At 38.1% G+C, this 19,492-nt stretch overlaps 1 protein-coding gene and 1 long non-coding RNA gene across 3 annotated transcripts in view; one reads left to right on the plus strand and one right to left on the minus strand.

The window, feature by feature from the left end:
* The window catches only part of LOC110834320 (1-acyl-sn-glycerol-3-phosphate acyltransferase beta), a 31,704-nt gene extending 13,657 nt beyond the window's left edge, over positions 1-18,047 (plus strand). For both annotated transcript variants that reach the window (XM_022073346.2, XM_022073347.2), the window contains exons 2-6: positions 10,929-11,143; positions 12,353-12,486; positions 13,124-13,305; positions 15,508-15,673; positions 16,690-18,047. In XM_022073346.2, the coding sequence (XP_021929038.1) occupies positions 10,950-11,143; positions 12,353-12,486; positions 13,124-13,305; positions 15,508-15,673; positions 16,690-16,865 (852 nt within the window). In that variant the 5' untranslated portion in view covers positions 10,929-10,949 and the 3' untranslated portion in view covers positions 16,866-18,047. The remainder of the gene's footprint in view (positions 1-10,928; positions 11,144-12,352; positions 12,487-13,123; positions 13,306-15,507; positions 15,674-16,689) is intronic.
* Positions 1-19,492, minus strand: part of LOC147871152 (uncharacterized) — a 299,440-nt gene that overhangs the window by 71,144 nt on the left and 208,804 nt on the right. The gene's annotated exons all lie outside the window — the stretch shown is intronic.

Below are 19,492 nucleotides of genomic sequence, written 5' to 3' on the forward strand. Positions count from 1 at the left end.
GATTCTCAGTGTAAACAGGGATTATTTCCTTAAACAGCGTTAACCAGTTGACATTTGTAACGGTGAAGTGTAGTGTTTTCTTCGCGGTACGGACTGATTTATTAAATAGTATTTAGACGATCTTCGGCTTCAAAGGGTTTACCGTATTGTGAAGCGGTAAACAATTTCGAAAAACCTTAAGAACTTGTAAAATGTCTTACATTGAGTGAACCATTTGTCACACAAATTTTATAGCAGTCCTATTTCGGCCAGATATGGCGTATTATTACGTTGTAGGTTTCGTATATGTTTTATAATAAAACTCTTATTAGTTTCTTATTACAACGCTTCGAATGAGAAATTTAAGACCAGTGGTAACTATATGTACCACCTGATTTACACAGTTAATAACTCTGCGTTTTATATGTATGGGTTTCGTATGATTCTCAGTGTAAACAGGGATTATTTCCTTAAACAGCGTTAACCAGTTGACATTTGTAACGGTGAAGTGTAGTGTTTTCTTCGCGGTACGGACTGATTTATTAAATAGTATTTAGACGATCTTCGGCTTCAAAGGGTTTACCGTATTGTGAAGCGGTAAACAATTTCGAAAAACCTTAAGAACTTGTAAAATGTCTTACATTGAGTGAACCATTTGTCACACAAATTTTATAGCAGTCCTATTTCGGCCAGATATGGCGTATTATTACGTTGTAGGTTTCGTATATGTTTTATAATAAAACTCTTATTAGTTTCTTATTACAACGCTTCGAATGAGAAATTTAAGACCAGTGGTAACTATATGTACCACCTGATTTACACAGTTAATAACTCTGCGTTTTATATGTATGGCTTTAGTATGATTCTCAGCGTAAACACGGATTATTTCCTTAAACAGCGTTAACCAGTTGACATTTGTAATGGTGAAGTGTAGTGTTTTCTTCGCGGTACGGACTGATTTATTAACTAGTATTTAGACGAGCTTCGGCTTCAAAGGGTTAATACACGGGGCGCAGATTGAGAAAAATAATTCGAAATCTTTACATTTCTTGATACATCAACTTTGTTAAAGCTTCTTTGCCAGTTGTGAATTTGTTTTATATATGCAGTAGAATTGCCTTAATAAAGTGTAAACAATAATTGTTACGTCGTAGTTTTGGCCCACAGTCTTTACTTGTTTCTAAGATGGCAGTGTTGGTTACATGTCCCGTAGCATAGAAATAACTCGGGCCCGTTGGAAAACCGAAATCTGCTAATTTGGCGTAATTCCTGAATCTTTGTCAGACACATATTTTTGAAAGCGAGTGACTTATGAGATCAGCCACGGCTATAGCTCTCGTGTCCAATGCTAGGAAAAACCTTGAAGGTGGTTTGATAGTGCCTCTCGTACAGCTCCATCTAATATGCTTTTAAATTGTCCACCTGTTGATTATTTGCCATTGGGCTGAGAAAACGTTATTCTCTAAGTCAAAATTTTTGTTTGGTATCACAATCACAATATCTGAAGGTTTTGAGACATTTACCGTCTTTTTCACGTTTTCTGTAGTTGCATAGTTTTTTATTTATTTATTTTAAAAATGGTGACCAGTCTGTCGCAGGCAGTATTTTTCTTTTCTTTTTTAGAATACTCTTTTAAGGAGACATCCCATAAAATGTATCTCTACGTGCGTCTGTGAAACTCAATAATACATTATAAACGTCTTCAGGGAAAATTATTCAACCTTTTATGACTGACGAAACACAGAGAAAATAATGTCAGTACACACCTTACACCATCAGTATTTATTGACAATAAAATTAATATTTTGAGACCCGTAAATCCAATTCTGTCAGTATTTCTTCAGACCCTTAAATATTTCTCCTCGCACTATCAATAATATTGTCAGTATATGAATATTGGCTGTAAATGTTGACCGTGTAAACATCACTTAAGGTAACTGTTACATTTTATTTTGTAGTTGTTAGGGAAAAGTCACGGGTACACACACAAAGTCGCTAATGTTATATATAAATTATGCATACAAACAAAACTGTTTACACATTAATGTGTAAACAGTTTTGATTTTATATACCAATACACTGCACGGTATGCAAGGTTTTAATATCGCTATTGTTATTCCAATTAACGCCATGGAACGGAGTCCTTGAAAAGCTGGATATTTCGTTCAGATACACTGTAGTCAAAAACATCCCCTTCCTTTTTTGGAACCCGAAGGTCAATTATCGTGTTCTAAAGCAGTGGTATTCAACCTGGGGTACGCGTACCCCCGGGGGTACGCGAAGACATCTTAGGGGATACGTGAAATTTAAAAAAAAATATTGTTTATGATAAACGCTGAATAATCAGTAATGTAATTTATTTAATTTATTTTAGATGTAGATTATATACTATGTATAACTTGAATTATACACCAACAACTTTGGGGGTACAAAGTTGAAGAGAAATTATATCTGGGGGTACGCGAACAAAAAAGGTTGAATACCACTGGTATAAATCAGTGGTATTCAACCAGGGGTACGCAAAGACATCTTACGGGGCACGTGAAATTTAAAAAAATATATTATTTTATGATAAACGCTGAATAATCAGTAATGTAATTTATTTAATTTATTTTAGATGTAGATTATATACTATGTATAACTCGAATTATACACTAGCAAAGTTGAAGAGAAATTATATCTGGGGGTACACGAACAAAGAAGGTTGAATACAACTGCTCTAGGAATAGCCTTGGACCCTATGCTGAGCTGCGTGAATCCAATCCACACCCTCCCAACTAATTTGCCCAATATCAATTCCAGTATCACCCTAAATTCTGCGCGTAAACCAGCGTCATGATACAATGCCAGTAATTCTTTGTTGTTTTTCGTTTTCAGCTGTAAACACATGAGAGTTAATATAATGTTAATAAATGAACTACTTGCTGGTGACAATGACTGTAGCTCTATCAGTAAAATATTAAGAGCATAGAATGTATAACACTTACCACATGGAGTGTGAAAGATTTATATTAAGCAGTGGCGAATCTCGTATAGCCACGGGGTGGGGGGAGGTGAATTTGGTTTGATGAAATAATGGGGGATAAGACCAAATGAATATTCCACTAAATTCTATACACCATGTTACAACTGTTGAATCAGATATTGTTGTATGTTATTAGGTGTTATCCACGCTCTAATTTGAGCGAAAAACACTTTTTTGGGGGGCTCGTCTACCTGCCTTCGATTCTTTCGCAGAATTCGGAGATCCGGATTAATTTTTAATTTTATTGTCGCGTAATAATTTGATCCGAGGATTTAAATTTTTGCACATAATTTTAATGTCCGACTACATTGGCGCAAAATCTACCAAAGGTTGTTGGTAGAGGGTGAGGAATATTGACCTGAGGCCACGTTAATTCAATAAAGACCTAAGCAACAACAATTCCATGACGTCATAATTGCAAGAATAACCTATGACGTGAATACTATCATGGATCACATGAATTCAGAGACGACCCACATGATATGGCGTGTGTTACGAGCCAGTGGGCACATATGAGTCGTATCTGAAATCCTGTCAGATGAACTGGAAAAATTGAGAAAATTTTTGGAATTATCCAAGCCGTTATTTCCGAAACAGTTCCCATCGCGGAGTCTTTTTCGGGTCTTCAGAAAGTTTATGGAGCCCCAAATTAATAAGAACCGCCACGGTGGTCTAGCGGTTAGAACGCTGGCCTTGTAATCCTGGGGGTCTCGGGTTCGATTCCCGGCGGTGCCCGAATTTATAACTTGTGTTGGGCAAGGCCGTGGTCAAGGCAACGCGGAGTTTTCCTCCGGGGGCTTCCCCGGTTTCTCCGTGGCATCCCAATAATTACTCCATTCACACACAGGAGAAGGCAATGGCAAACCACTTCTGGATCATCTGCCAAGAACGTATATGAACAGGTCCCAGTCCGAGAAAAGGATGGAAGGATCCTGTTCATATGGACCTGTCGTCAGACAGAACACTAAATAAATAAATGATGGCCACGGTGGTCTAGCGGTTAGAACGCTGGCCTTGTAATCCTGGGGTCTCGGGTTCGATTCCCGGCGCTGCCCGAATTTATAACTTGTGTTGGGCAAGGCCCGTGGTCTAGGCAACACGGAGTTTTGCTCCGGGGCTTCCCCGGTTTATCCGTGGCATCCTATTCACACACAGAAGAAGGCAATGGCAAACCACTTCTGGATCATCTGCCAAGAACGTATATGAACAGGTCCCAGTCCGAGAAAAGGATGGAAGGATCCTGTTCATATGGACCTGTCGTCAGACAGAACACTAAATAAATAATAAATAAATTAATAAAAACAACGCGTATATTGAACTGGCTGTGATGAATCAAGACCCGTACGACGTCAACAAAACACGGTGCCCCGTAGCGTAATCGAACAAAAAGTTCTTTGTTCTGAAGTAAAATTTATTGTAATTTGATTACCGTGCGAGCCATAATATCAACAATTTATAATTATTTGGAGTTTCGTAGAGATTAGTTACTTATGTCGGGTGTAATATCGGGTTTGTTAGCAATATCTTATTTTGTGGCCTCGCGTATCGAAACTCAAACTTCACACAGGCATGATGTTTGAAAATGGAGAAGTTTAAACACTTGCAGATTTTGACACTTCTGGATATTCTTCGAATGAGACCATCAGAATTAAGTTCAACAAATTATTATTTCAATGTGAAATAGAGGTAATGTGTACCAGACTCAAGTAATTCTGAAGTCACTCGTTTTCTTTTCCGTAACAAAAGAGAAAAACGGATTTGTTACCCACAACGCATAATTGAAGTAGTTCAGAAATTTTAACCCCAAGACATTCAAATGATGGATGACGTCATTCCGACTGCTTCCTACAACTTACTTTCAGAGTTCGACGTTCTGCCTTCTACATTGATGGTTTTCTGTGGAGAATATGGAGATCTGGTTCATTTATCCTTCGTGAAAATGTGCCAAGCATACAAAAATCTGCAACTATGAGATAATTATTTAAACAACATGAGATATAAAATAATGCTACACTTAGAACGCTGACATTTCTAATCGAAGTTCGAAAATTATTACAAGCAATTTTCCCCTTGAGAGTCTTGTCTGTACGAGGTGCGATCGGAAAGTTTCAAGACTGTGTCAATAGAGGGCGAACCGGATGTAGTACGAGCTTCTGCCGCTAGGGGGTGCGGCCTACATTCATAGTGAATCAGTGTGCCAGCCGGCATCATCGAATTAGCATTTGTTTCTTAGTTACGGGCGTTTTGGTAGTGCATTACACCGACCCTCCTGCGATTTCGGAATGGCGTGTGCATCAAATTTTGCCAAAGACTCGCCAAAACGGCTACGGAAACCTATGAAATGCTAAAGCAAGCATTTGGGGAGTCCGCAATGGGTCGTGCACAAACTTTTGTGTGGCATTCACGTTTTAAAAATGGCCGAACCTCTTCCAGGCTTGGCAGCGGCGCTGGGATCGTTGTGTTCACTCCCAGGGGAACTACTTCGAGGGTGATGGATGAATTTAATACCTGAGATAATTGTGCGGGTTTTTATACGCGCAGTCTTGAAACTTTCCGATCGCACCTCGTATGCATCAGCAATGCCTATTCGCTCTTCCTGGATTTTATTATGGTCACAATTTCGAATAAACACAAATAACACGCAGTCCTGAAACGTCTTTTGAATTGTCTGTCTGCAATTAATGTCCATCGCGTGACTGAAGTCGTTCTGTCAGCTGATAATCTTATATACGATGGTGGTGTTATTCGATAATTTAATGTTATCAAGGCTATTTCGTTAGTTCAAGCAGATTGCATGAGGTTCTGTTGTAACAGTGTTGCGGCATCTCGCCCCATAGGAAGTCTCGTTTGCATTTTCATTGTTGGTTTTTGAAACTTCCGTCGTCAAGTTTGATAGTTTGTAAGAATCTGAAGTTTCTACTTATTTCCTTGGTTGAACATTCCGAATGACTCGTTTCAAGATGACTTCGTAGTTCAGCAGGAAACGTGAAAACATTCGACAACACTTTGTTATTCTTATGTTCATTGTATCTTCTGCAGAAGACGCAATTCACATGAGGGGCACACGTTATCAGTGCATGTAAAATCAAAGGATAAACAAGGTTTTACATTAGTACTTTGCAACAATAGCTTTGTGTCTTTTACACTTGAATTTTATACACTCTTAATTGTAAATGGGTTGACTCCTCTCTCAACAGGCGAGGAAAACTAGTGTCTTTGCGAAATGCATAAATACTTTTGTAAGATTTGAGGTTTTTACAACGCTGAGTATGAATATTTCTGTCTTCTGGGTTGTTGCGCTGTGTAGTCTGGTATTTGTTTACCAACGTTTCACAGGTCATACTGCCTCGATCATCAGAGTATGAAGATTTCTGTCTTCTGGGCTGTTGCGCCGTGTAGTATGGTAGATGTTTACCAACGTTTCGGAGGTCATACTGCCTCCATCATCAGAGTATGAAGATTTCTGTCTTCTGGGTTGTTGCGCCGTGTAGTATGGTAGATGTTTACCAACGTTTCAGAGGTCATACTGCCTCCATCATCAGAGTATGAAGATTTCTATCTTCTGGGTTGTTGCGCTGTGTAGTCTGGTCGATGTTTACCAACGTTTCAGAGGTCATACTGCCTCCATCATCAGAGTATGAAGATTTCTGTCTTCTGGGTTGTTGCGCTGTGTAGTCTGGTCGATGTTAACCAACGTTTCAGAGGTCATACTGCCTCCATCATCAGAGTATGAAGATTTCTGTCTTCTGGGCTGTTGCGCCGTGTAGTATGGTAGATGTTTACCAACGTTTCGGAGGTCATACTGCCTCCATCATCAGAGTATGAAGATTTCTGTCTTCTGGGTTGTCGCGCCGTGTAGTATGGTAGATGTTTACCAACGTTTCGGAGGTCATACTGCCTCCATCATCAGGGCGATGAGTATGAAGATTTCTGTCTTCTGGGTTGTTGCGCTGTGTAGTCTGGTCGATATTAACCAACGTTTCAGAGGTCATACTGCCTCCATCATCAGGGCGATGAGTATGAAGATTTCTGTCTTCTGGGTTGTTGCGCTGTGTAGTCTGGTCGATGTTTACCAACGTTTCGGAGGTCATACTGCCTCCGTCATCAGGGCAGAAGACAGAAATCTTCATAAATACTTTTCATTATTAAATTTTTTTGAGAAATAACTCGAGGTTGAAATATACCATTGAGAAGAGAAAACATTTGTGTGCTATTCATCCAATTCGAGTGGTCTTACAGCGGTCTACTAGCTAGGTCAAAAGCATTCGCCAATAATATATTATTGTGTGTATTTCTGATTTTTTTTGTATTGCATTTGTGTTGGTTATGATTGATTCCGGAAGAAAGCAGTTACCATCTCACCGAAATCTTTTCCAGTTTACTTTAACACTAGTTGTGAACGATAGAACTATACTGTATTTAAGATAGCAGAAAATCCTGTTATACTTGAGCTCTTTACCAATACTGACAGAACTAAGAGCTGTCTTCTCGGATGTTGCCCCATGTAGTCTGATAGATAACGACTGACGTTCAAAGGAGCTCACCCTAATGACGAGGCGGTGAGGTCGACTGATATTTAGGTCACTATCTATAAGACTACGCCGAACAACAAACCAGGAAAGAGACATATTAATATTTGTATTCCCTCGAAATGAGTCGTATATATTCCGGAATGTATTTAAAACTGCTTTCGTGCACCTCACTGCTGCCTTCACTTTCGGTATTCGGAATTTATGAAAAGGAGAAACGTGTTAAAACTTAATGTATTGTGAGTCACCTTGTAGGACTATGCTCTGATATTCAAAAATAATGCTTTCGATTGATAAAACGACGTATAGAATAAAGAAAATATGGCAGAGATGCTGTTTTCTTTGTTAAAATTGCTAAGGAAACTTCTTTCGACGTGAAATCGATATTGAACCGTCTCGAATGTGGTCACTGTCACCGTCGCTTTTGGAGCAGACGCGGAGAGGTGGCGCGCGACATCTCGATCCCTTCTTATCGATTCGCAGTCGGCTGGACCACGAGGTATGCTGTCTGACAGTGATTGCCGTACACACTACAGGTTTCCTTCGATGCTGTGCATGTCCAGCTCCACGGAGCAGGGTTTTTATTCATAAATATAATAGGTTTCATTACTAAGGTAATCCAGATATTCCGTCTTTCACGGAACGCCGAGATTTGTCGTGTTCACAGGAACTTGTTTTGAGGTAGTTGGATTCAGTCCACAATCTTATATAAAATTTCTTTAAAATCCATTTAATATTATTCTCCTCTCTATGTCTACGTCTCACTAGTTTCTTTCTGTCGTGTTTCTGACGACAATTTACTTATCCTCCCGTGCGTGCTACATGTTTCGCGTGTCGTTCTCCTCGATTTGATACCTCTAGTAGTGTTCTGATGAAGGCTTCTCATTCATTATGCATTTCCCTCAATCTCTTAGCCATAAAATGTGTTCTGTGCACACATTAATGTTGACAAGGCCTGTCTGAGGTATTTAATTTCAGCTTTAATTACAGCGTTATCATCATTGTGATAAACTCAAGCCGGCAGATGTAACCAAAAAATCTCTTTCCAAAATATATCTCCTAGTTGTATTTATCTGTATAATTATTAACCAATACTTTTCAACTGGTAATTTCATTTTCACTTCCTCTGTAAATATAGTTCATGTTTACGCTTATTATAATTGTAAAATATTTTAATTAAATCAGAGTTTGGGTAGTAATTGTACGTGATGAAATGTAGGCCTACTGAGAGTTTTTAAAAAGTGGAACATGGGTTCTTAAAAAGAAATTGTAACCCTAAGGCAAGTCAGACGAGGTTTGAATTCTTTTGTCGATGTGATGAAGATTGACAATTATAGAGTTCTGCGTTACGTGCTATAAAATAAGTGGACAACACTCATAAAGCCTGCATTTCTCATCGTCTTACAAATCTTGTGCCAATAATGTTACAAGGTCATGCAAGTTGTAATCGAAAAATGAACTGCAATATAACATGGTTTAGCGTGTGAACAGACGCGAGGAATTTGTGGGATTTTGGTTCCCACGGTGACGCCGTGCAATCCCGTAGACACCGGTCGAAGTTCTAGAGCTGCTTATTTCCTCCGTAAGCACCTTTAATAAGTCGGAACATTTTTACAATACTATTCGGCCCATCACCCCAGAATACAGGTGTTGGGAAGAACGTATTTTAAGTGCATATTTGACATTAGGTTTGATAAAACTTCAAAGCTTAACACAGTCACCGTGGTTTTAGTCGTGTTATATATCCTACCTACTGCTTTGGAATCTTTATAATAAACTCTCGTTATGAAAAATTATATTTAAAACTCAAAGCTAAATTTGTTGTCTATGTTAATATAAATTCGGGTTGAAAATCGTTGTGAAAATTGTTTACCTTTCTTCTGAACATCATTTAATCTCACATGAGCTGGTAACTTCCCAAAAATAATTCAAAATTTCTGGAGTACCACCACTGATATATTTGTATATATGAGTTACAAAGGATCGCTATCCAATAAATCATTGATAAATCGACTACCTGACCACAGTGCTCAACTGTTATCGATACATAACATTAAATCATTTGCCTTTAATTACAGTTACAATTTTGACTAATAAATAACCTTACTATAAATTGATAGATAACGTACCTATAAAAGGAAAGTTGGGAATCGGTTTCCAACGGTCATGTAAGTGTAATTAGTTACAGAGATACTTTCTCAGAATAACTTAAATATTCATAAAAAGGGTGAAAAATCCTGCATCTGTAACTACATGCTAATTTTATTATATTTTCCAAAATTCTTTGGAATGTTACTGGTCGTCATATGTGGCTACATCACGCGTGTGGTTTTCACAGTTATTAAATAATTGGGTAGTGGAGGTTAAGAGGATGGGCCAGCCTCTTTTGCATGACACTGTGCTCAAAGAATGCAAAATTGGATAACAACACCATCACATATGTGATGATCCTTGTGTATGGTAAAGGGACAAATGTTAGTCATGTGGGAATGATGTACATTGCTTTGGAATGTATTTATCTGCACTGTGTAATTTAATAAGACTCATATTTATAAACAATTAAAAATAATCGCCCTGATGACGGAGGCAGTATGACCTCCGAAACGTTGGTAAATACGTATCTACCAGACTACACAGTGCAACAACCCAGAAGACAGAAATCTTCATACTCATCGCCCTGATGACGGAGGCAGTATGACCTCCGAAACGGTGGTAAATATCTACCAGACTACACAGCGCAACAACCCAGAAGACAGAAATCTTCATATTCATCGCCCTGATGATGGAGGCAGTATGACCTCCGAAACGGTGGTAAATATCTACCAGACTACACAGTGCAACAACCCAGAAGACAGAAATCTTCATACTCATCGCCCTGATGACGGAGGCAGTATGACCTCTGAAACGGTGGTAAATATCTACCAGACTACACAGCGCAACAACCCAGAAGACAGAAATCTTCATATTCATCGCCCTGATGATGGAGGCAGTATGACCTCCGAAACGTTGGTTAATATCGACCAGACTACACAGCGCAACAACCCAGAAGACAGAAATCTTCAATTAAAAATCATGAGGTAGCCCTCAAAATTGCCAAAGATTCCAATAAACTCTGGTCATTCAAATCCAGTCAGTCAAAAACCAGTTTTTACATATTTTTTGGGGCAACACTGTAATCAAATTTCAAGCAAGTATGTATACATTATGTATTAATCATAAATAATCTGAAGTTTTAATAGTTGAATGAGATAAAATGAAGATCTTCTGGTACAAGATCCATTTAGATCCTGACAATAGTCTGATAAACCTAAATATAAACCTACGATGATTTAACTTGTCCCTGATTAATAAACTATCTGCACATTTGCCTCATACCAGATATTTGGTTGTTGCAGACTTGAGAACTGTTAGTTGCCATGACAATGCTGAGTGGCGGGGGTGTGACAGAGCTGTTTGCTGCTGCCATCTTGCTGCTTGTGTTTCTATACCACGTGAGCAATGTGTTCCGCTACTATTTCAAGTTTGCTGTGTTCATCATTGCATCCCTTGGGTCTGCCACAGTATTCATTCCTCTTATGCTGTGGCGACCAAGAAGCTACAGGAATGCTCTGTGAGTTATGTTTTGTTCTTTCCTTTTATGGTTTTGGATTCATGCTACATAGTCACATGAAGTAACAAAATTTTATGATTTCTTAACAAGTCCTTAAGTCTCAATGCAGTAGCCATCACTAAATTAATAACATTTTCTCGGGTTATCAGCCATGTCAGTTCGGAGACGGCTTATAGTCCGAGAAGAAGATTTTAAAACTATAAGCCACTATAAAAGCTTCAGACCACACATCAACAGATTGTCTGCTTCAAAGTCACAAAAGGACTTCACCCCCAGAGGCCCTAAGACATGATTACAGCATTTCTGGCTTTGCTATGTTGCTGATTCTAAGCTTTCTTAAGTCGCCTGGGCTCCACTCTTCATGTTGCAATGTTCTATGACTGTGACCTTGAAACATGTAATTTGGTGATGGCTTTATATTATATTGTAGCTTAATGTGAAATATTAGAAACCGTTATTATATATCATTTGTCTATCATCGCACAACAAAGTTCACATGTTCAGTTATGCCCTGCCACCTGCACTTCCAATGACTACATGTTTCGGGTGCATACGCCCATCACTCAACATGTGAAACAAGTTTATTTAATTATCTAAACATTTTTAATTCTTAAAATGGCAATTATTTGTTTGGTTCACGAAGATTATGTTATCTGACGAGTGGCAGATGGTCTTGGATGCGAATGGTGCACACATTGAAATTATTTTTACATGATTATCAATCTCCTCAGACCACTGAACTCAGACACAAAATTAATTTATGCTTACATTGTAATAATGTAATTATATGCAATTAAAACTTTGTCATCTCTTTAGAAATACCCTGTATGGTTTATCCACTGCCATTTTAGTGAAATGTACAAATTTTAAACCTATTTTCAATTAACACAATACATAGATAACAATTTGAAACCTTAAAAAATGCATCTTATCATTTATATTTCAGATGCAAAGAATTATTGTGATTAAAATAATTCAACAATACAGTGGTTAAATTATTAATAATCTTTTAAAGCTTTGTGAACCAACCAGATGAACTTTTAGTTTTGCATATCATCTTCAAGCCCTAATGATCACACAATTCAACAAACCTGCATACTAGCCTTTCCTTTGACAGCAAAAGTAAATGTGGATTTGAGTAGAGTTGGTCAGAAGTGCTATGAGCTATGATTTATATTGATTTGTACGAATATTTGCTATTTATTTCAGTCTTCCAGCATGGAGCGAACGACATTTGTCCAAATTGCTGGGTATTAAATTTGAGATGAAAGGACAAGAAAACATTGTTCAGGATTCAGGTTGTGTGGTGCTTATCAATCACCAGAGTGCTTTGGATATTCTTGGTGAGTTTTCTGGTTTGTTTGTTCTCTATGAGAGTTATATCCAAATGACCAGCTGTTATATGACCTTGAAACATTCTTGCACCACTTATTTCTATGACTAATGCTCTGGTGCAGTTTCGTTAATGCTGGTTAGACTGGATGTACTGATCAGTCATTTCCTTAACCCTTTAAAGCCCAGTGGTAACTATATGTACCAACTGCCTTAAAAGTCAGTACATTTGCATTCTGTCTGCACAGTGTATTAATGGATTTGGTATGACTCTCAAAATAAACAGTGATTGTTTCAGTAAACAGCATTAACCAATTGTTCTTTAGTAATGAAGTTTTTTCTTTGAGGTAGGGCTGAATCTCTTAATATTATTTGAAAGGGCTTCAGCTTCAAAGGGTTAACCTGAACATGTTAGTCACTGATCACCAGAATGCACATCACCAGTCCTCCTCTGCTCCACTCTGAATCTTTCCACCCATTTCTAACCTTTTATATAGCCATCACCATACTGAATTGTCATTTTCTTTAAGTAGATCCACTGGGCAGATTTTAATAATGAAACTATTGAGTTGTGAAATTATTTGCTTTGTACCCATATGGTTCTCCAATTAAGTGCTTATTCTGATAATACCATATCTATGTGTACAGTTCTGGCTGAAATATGGCCGGTAATGGAGCGATGTACAGTTATCTCCAAGAAGGAAATTTTCTATCTGTGGCCATTTGGATTGGCTTGTTGGCTCTGGGGGACCATCTTCATTGACAGACTGAATGTGGAAAAGGCACAGAACACTATCAACAGCACAGGGGATATCATACGCAAAAATAAGGTAGGCTTATACTAGGTATTTCTGTTCTTGCATTCTGTCCCTATGGAGCAAATTGGGATTGTGGAAAGAGATAATGAAGTTATTGGCAGTGTTGAATTCTATATCTGTATACTTCTAAAGAATATCCACTGGAAATATGGATATATTCCAGAGGAATTAGAAACTGCCATAATTGTCACCATTTAATAAGATATGACCGCCATGGTGGTCTAGCAGTTATAACGCTGGCCTTGTAATCCTGGGGTCCCGGGTTCGATTCCTGGCGGTGCCCGAATTTATAACTTGTGTTGGGCAAGGCCGTGGTCTAGGCAACACGGAGTTTTCCCCCGGGGGCTTCCCCGGTTTCTCCATGGCATCCCAACAATTACTCGATTCACACACAGAAGAAGGCAATGGCAAACCACTTTTGGATCATCTGCCAAGAACGTATATGAACAGGTCCCAGTCCGAGAAAAGGATGGAAGGATCCTGTTCATAATACGCTGCCAACCTCTTGTAGATGGCGTAATAAAGAAGAAGAATGAGATATGCTGGAAACTGTGATAACTATTTTTTAAATATGTTATAAAATATATACTAAGATTTTTAACCATAGAAATATAAGGTAATAGCAGTAATACAATGTGTTTGCTGACACAATTACACATACCTGTAATTTCCTGGTTCCAGGCAGGAACTGCATGAGTTACCACCCAGCACTAACAGCAACATTTAATTATTCACACAATAGTGCAGGTGTGTCTAATATAGTGTTAAGTACTGGTTATTGTTATGTGTGTGGATATGGTGTGATGTATTGTTGAACAGAATGTTATTCTATATGACCCATGTGTGAATTGTGATTCGACAACAAAATATCCAAGAAAACTTTGTTATAAATTGCCTGGGAGCACAGTTGCAAGCACTACTTATTAAGAATGTCAGGTCTACTGGACTAAAAACAAAACAGACCAGCATCTTGAAATTGTTGGCAGCCAAAGCAATGAAATTACTTAAACTTTGACTGTATAAGATGACTTTAGCTCATCCTTTGCAACCGTGTGAGCCAACCAGCAGAATTAGCTTCTGCAACTGGTTCTTACAGTCAGTTCATGACCCCCTCATTTGACTTTTTTATGAAAATTATTTTCATTTGTATGGGCATATTTCCTCAAATAATAGTTTGTGCTGGATTCCTGTTAATCCAAGTTTCTCTTGTTAATGTAGAAGTTGGCTTCTGGCATCCTGTGTGCAAACAATTAATTCTGATAGATATGAGAGACTAATATCAGAATTTGTGATTGAGCTCACAGAAGAAGAAGAAGAATAATCCTATGCATGGCTTCAGCAGGATTCATCAAGTGCCTTTACCACAGATGATGCTCTCATTGCTCTCAATTTTTTGGGAAAATGAACACATTTACTGCCTCTGCTCAGTATTTCTTGCCTAGTCCTGCATCTTACACCACACTCTGAGCAGTCTCAGCAACAGTCCTCTGGACGCATTAAGCAGCCCCATTTTCTTTTGTAGTGCAGGACAATGTCATCTGTTGTCTGATGCCTTTCACTTTCAGGTTATCTTGAAATCTCTTTTTCACATATTCCTTGCCATTGTCAGTTCTCAGGATCTTTGTCTTTTTACCCATTTGGTTCTTGAGAAACAATCAGAATTTTCTGAAACTTTACTTTATTTTGATAAGTCCATTATGATGCAATTTTATAAATTAAAAAATAAATACTTTATTGAAATCCCAAACATATGGGTGTACAAGTACAATGTAACTGAAGATGGCGGTCTTCTGGGTTGTTGCGCCATATAGTCTGGTATAAATTTACTGACGTTTCAGAGGTCCTTGCTGCCTCCATCATCAGGGCGATGAGTAAACTTCTACCAGACTACCCAGTGCAACAACCCAGAAGACAGCCATCTTCAGACTCACCGCCGTGAAAACCTCAAATCCTACAATGTAACACTTTCATGCAAATGCATCTCAATATTTTTTTGTCACTTAGATATTTGTGGCATAAAGACAATGTTAAAATCAAAATATGTTGCCACTTATTAATAACATGAAATGTGTTGTCAGCTGCTATGGAATATTGTATTTCAGTGCTTATTGTTGATGCTGCCACTATACAGAATTGCTATTTTAATTTAATAGTCCACTGAAAATATACTGGTTTTGCAAAGCACTGACAAAAGGGTTACATATTCATTTTCAGGCCCGTCTATGTATGTTTCCTGAGGGAACTCGTAATGGCAGTGCAACACTCTTGCCCTTCAAGAAGGGAGCTTTCCATGTTGCTATTGCATCACAGACCCCAATCCAGCCAATTATAGTGTCAAGGTACAATTTCCTTGATGACCGTAAAAAGTTGTTTAACTCAGGTATGTATATAAATAAACTTGTTAAGTATTAGAATTGACATAAACTGACCAGCCAGGAAGAGTATACATATGCTTGGATCCGTCAAGGACAAATTGGGTCTGAGAATCCCGGTATATACTGCATTCCCTGCAAAGTATATGTTGGGTAGACTGGCAGAACCATTGACACGAGATGCAAAGAGCATATGAGACACATACGTCTTGGCCAACGAGACAAGTCTGCGGTGGCGGAACACAGCATCGAAACAGGTCATAACATCAACTTCAACAACACCACGATGCTAGAAAAAGCAACTGGATACATGGACCGACTTGCAAAGGAAGCCATAGAGATCCGGCTGCATCCTGACAACTTTAATAGAGACGGAGGTTTAGTCTTGAACCGAGCATGGTATCCGGTGACGAACATGCTCAGGAATGTTGGGGGAACGTCAGGAAATAAGCAGAGCCAAACAAACTGAGCGCTTGACTCCGCCCCCTAGCTCCTTGGGCCTGGTCCCGAGCAGGCAGTTACACAGGCACCCTCCAAGGATCTAGTCACATCAGAACCCTGAAGATGGGGACAGAGTTTGTTCCCGAAACGTCGGCTTACTCCGGTAACCAGCTAACGCAGCTGATTGCCCGAGAATATTTTATTAACCATTGAGAAGTCAGTGCACCAGACCCTTGTTGCACTGACTATGTATTCATTGACAGAGTGAGAGACCCAGAAGTGAAGGAACATCTTCAATCTTTTACCTGCAGATCATGTGTATCCTATTTCCATTATGGCCTTTATTCTTAGCATTCCAGTCTTCTGTATGTGATTGGGAACCTTAAACTTTAGTGAAAAGTAGCATTTGGTAATTCTCGAGAAAAATTAGATGTGAGTCTGTTTTAAAAGTGAAAATTTGAGAATGTTAATTTGATGTAACAGCATATGTAATTATAACTTGTGTTTGAGTAGTTTACTTATTTTGCAGGTGATGATAATGATTATTTAAAATAAGTACAAATTATTTTCTGTTTATTAACAGGTTATAGTATTATCAACATTCTACCACCAATACCAACAGCTGGAATGACAAAAAATGATCTTGAAATGCTGATGGAAAAAACATGGAATGTCATGTCAGAAGCTTATGTGAAGACAACAGATCAAGCACTGGCACATTCACCAACACCAGTAATTAATGGCAAAAAGTGCAACTGATGGCAACACTTAGCATTGTGTTTTAGTGTTGTTTCCAACAGACTTCTCCACTAAGATATTAACACAAACTGCAGTGCAGTGAAACTAGCACCATCAAATGGCAGACAGAAATATTATTTCTGTAGTTCCACTGCTGAATGACAGATAAATGACAAATTCTTGACTGAAAGCGAGACTTGGCTCATTCTCTGGGGGAAGTATTCTGAAAGTGGCATTTATAAAAAATGTGACTTGGAAATGTTGTTCCCAAGAATTGTATAACAGTGTCTGTAAGAAATGTTAACTGTTATCTAAATAAGATGGTTCTGGGAACCTTTCTGTATAAAAGTTATGAAATTCCATTCCATTTTAATATCCCTTGATATCTTTAGTTATGAATTTAGTGTGTAAAGTCTTACTTTTAGTTGCAAATGTCTGAAGATTTTTAGGAGACTAGCTTTGTAATTGCATACTATATTTAGGTAGAAATATGACCAACTTAGGCCCTAAAGATACCAATTCCCTGTTAGCTAATTTTCACATAGTACGCTACAATCATGAGCTATATAGACTATATAAAAGTGATGATATAGTAACTCACATTAAACTGAGAAGGTTGGAATGGGCTGGACATGTCTACAGGATGGAAGAGTATAGGATACCCAAAAAAATATTGGAAGGAACAATATATGGGAGAAGGCCAGTGGGAAGACCTAAAGGTAGATGGCTGGATGCAGTGACGACTGACTCCAGAAATCTCCTTGGAACAGCAGCTTGGAGAAGGATAGCGTTGGATAGAGAGGATTGGAGGAAGAAGATAGAGGAGGCTAGGGCTCGATTTTGGGCTGTTACGCCATAGTAGTAGTAGTAGTAGTATCTGAAGCACTGAGGAAGATTCTTTGAAACTGAACATCCATATTCTAAACATTTCTCATTGCTCTGATTTTATCTGATAATGGACTTGATAACTGCTCCCATTCCAGAAGCCCGTAAATAAATGTTGCCGGTTGCATTATACGACTGAAGGTGGTTATACAGAAGTGATAAACTTCTTATCAAGTTACTTGTTATTTATACAGTTATTCATATATTTAGAAGAAATTTGGTAAACTAGTTGTTGATGTTACAAGATTTCCTTGTTTCATAATTGTTATTCTGAGCCAAAAAAGTAAAAAATAAATAAACAAATAAAACAAAGAAGAACCTTGTTGTTTGAAAGTCAGTGATAAAGCACACAGGGGTAAATAGTGTCTATTTAAATTCTGCCTACAGTTTTCACAGAAAATGGTCTGATCTTTATTCTCCACAATATAGACCATACTCCAGAGCAGTGGTATCAACCTGGGGTAAGCGAAGACATCTTATGTGGTATGTGAAATTTAAAAAAATATATATATTATTTTATGATAAACACTGAATAATCAGTAATGTAATTTGTTTAATTTATTTTAGATGTAGATTATGTACTATGTATAACTTGAATTATACACCAACAACTTTGGGGGTACAAAGTTGAAGAGAAATTATATCTGGGGGTATGCGAACAAAAAATGTTGAATACCACTGCTCTAGAGTATATGTTTTATGTATTCACCATCTGTTGTAATTGATGGTTTGAAAATATCAAAAGAACCAGAAAGTTTTGTTTCAATCTTGAACAAAATGTTTTTCACTTGTGACTGTCTTCCACTACTTTGTACCATTCAACACCAAGGAGATTTATGTCTTCTGGGTTGTTACACTGTGTAGTCTGGTCGATGTTTACCAACATTTCAGAGGTCATACTGCCTCTGTCATCAGGGCACATTCATTGCCCTGATGATGGAGGCAGTATGACCTCTGAAATGTTGGTAAACATCGACCAGATTACACAGTGTAACAACCCAGAAGACAGAAATCTTCATACTCACCACTGTGAAAACCTCAAATCTTACACTCAACACCAAATGTAACCATGGCAGTTGTTTATGAATATGGCCACTTCTGCTTGCAAACTGCTCCTGCAGGCTCATGTTATAGCATACGTCTAACATTTACAATGAACCTGAGCAAATTGTTAAAATTCCAGAAGTGACAGAAAAACATAATACATGGGTGCCACTCAAATAAGTGTTGTGAACAGAGCTTCAAATATTTATGTATCCTTAGAATGTTTAATACTAGAAAGAGGAAGTATCTGTTATATTTAACGATTAATATACCTGAATACTGAATAACCAAGCTTCTAGAGTTCTCAAAGTTTTGTGGACTTTATTACTGAAACTTAAATGTCTTATCTGCCCTTCTGTCCATATTCGCTTCACACTGCTTTCACTGCCTGATGCAATGTGAGGTTAAATTACTCCATATGTTCATATTAATATTTGTTATTGTTTAATGTGCAGAATAGGGGTTCTTAACCTGTTTTGACCTTTAACACACATTTTGGTCAACAACAACTGTTACCAAACGTGACAGATATCAACATTCCACTGATATGCTGAGGACGATATTGCTAATGATCGCCTGCTAATGCGCGATGAAGTTGGCATCAATGATGGCTATTTCCGGTGATCTTCGATTGTGTGCTAAACTGATTTTTGTGGATTTTTTGGGGGAGGGGGGAAATTATGTCGTATGTGTCTAATTAAAACACCGCTCCTGAGTTT

The sequence above is a fragment of the Zootermopsis nevadensis genome, unplaced genomic scaffold (assembly GCF_977971745.1).
Source record: "Zootermopsis nevadensis isolate Lab colony 2312 unplaced genomic scaffold, Znev_1.0 Znev_ptg000061l, whole genome shotgun sequence".
Classification (NCBI taxonomy): domain Eukaryota; kingdom Metazoa; phylum Arthropoda; class Insecta; order Blattodea; family Termopsidae; genus Zootermopsis; species Zootermopsis nevadensis.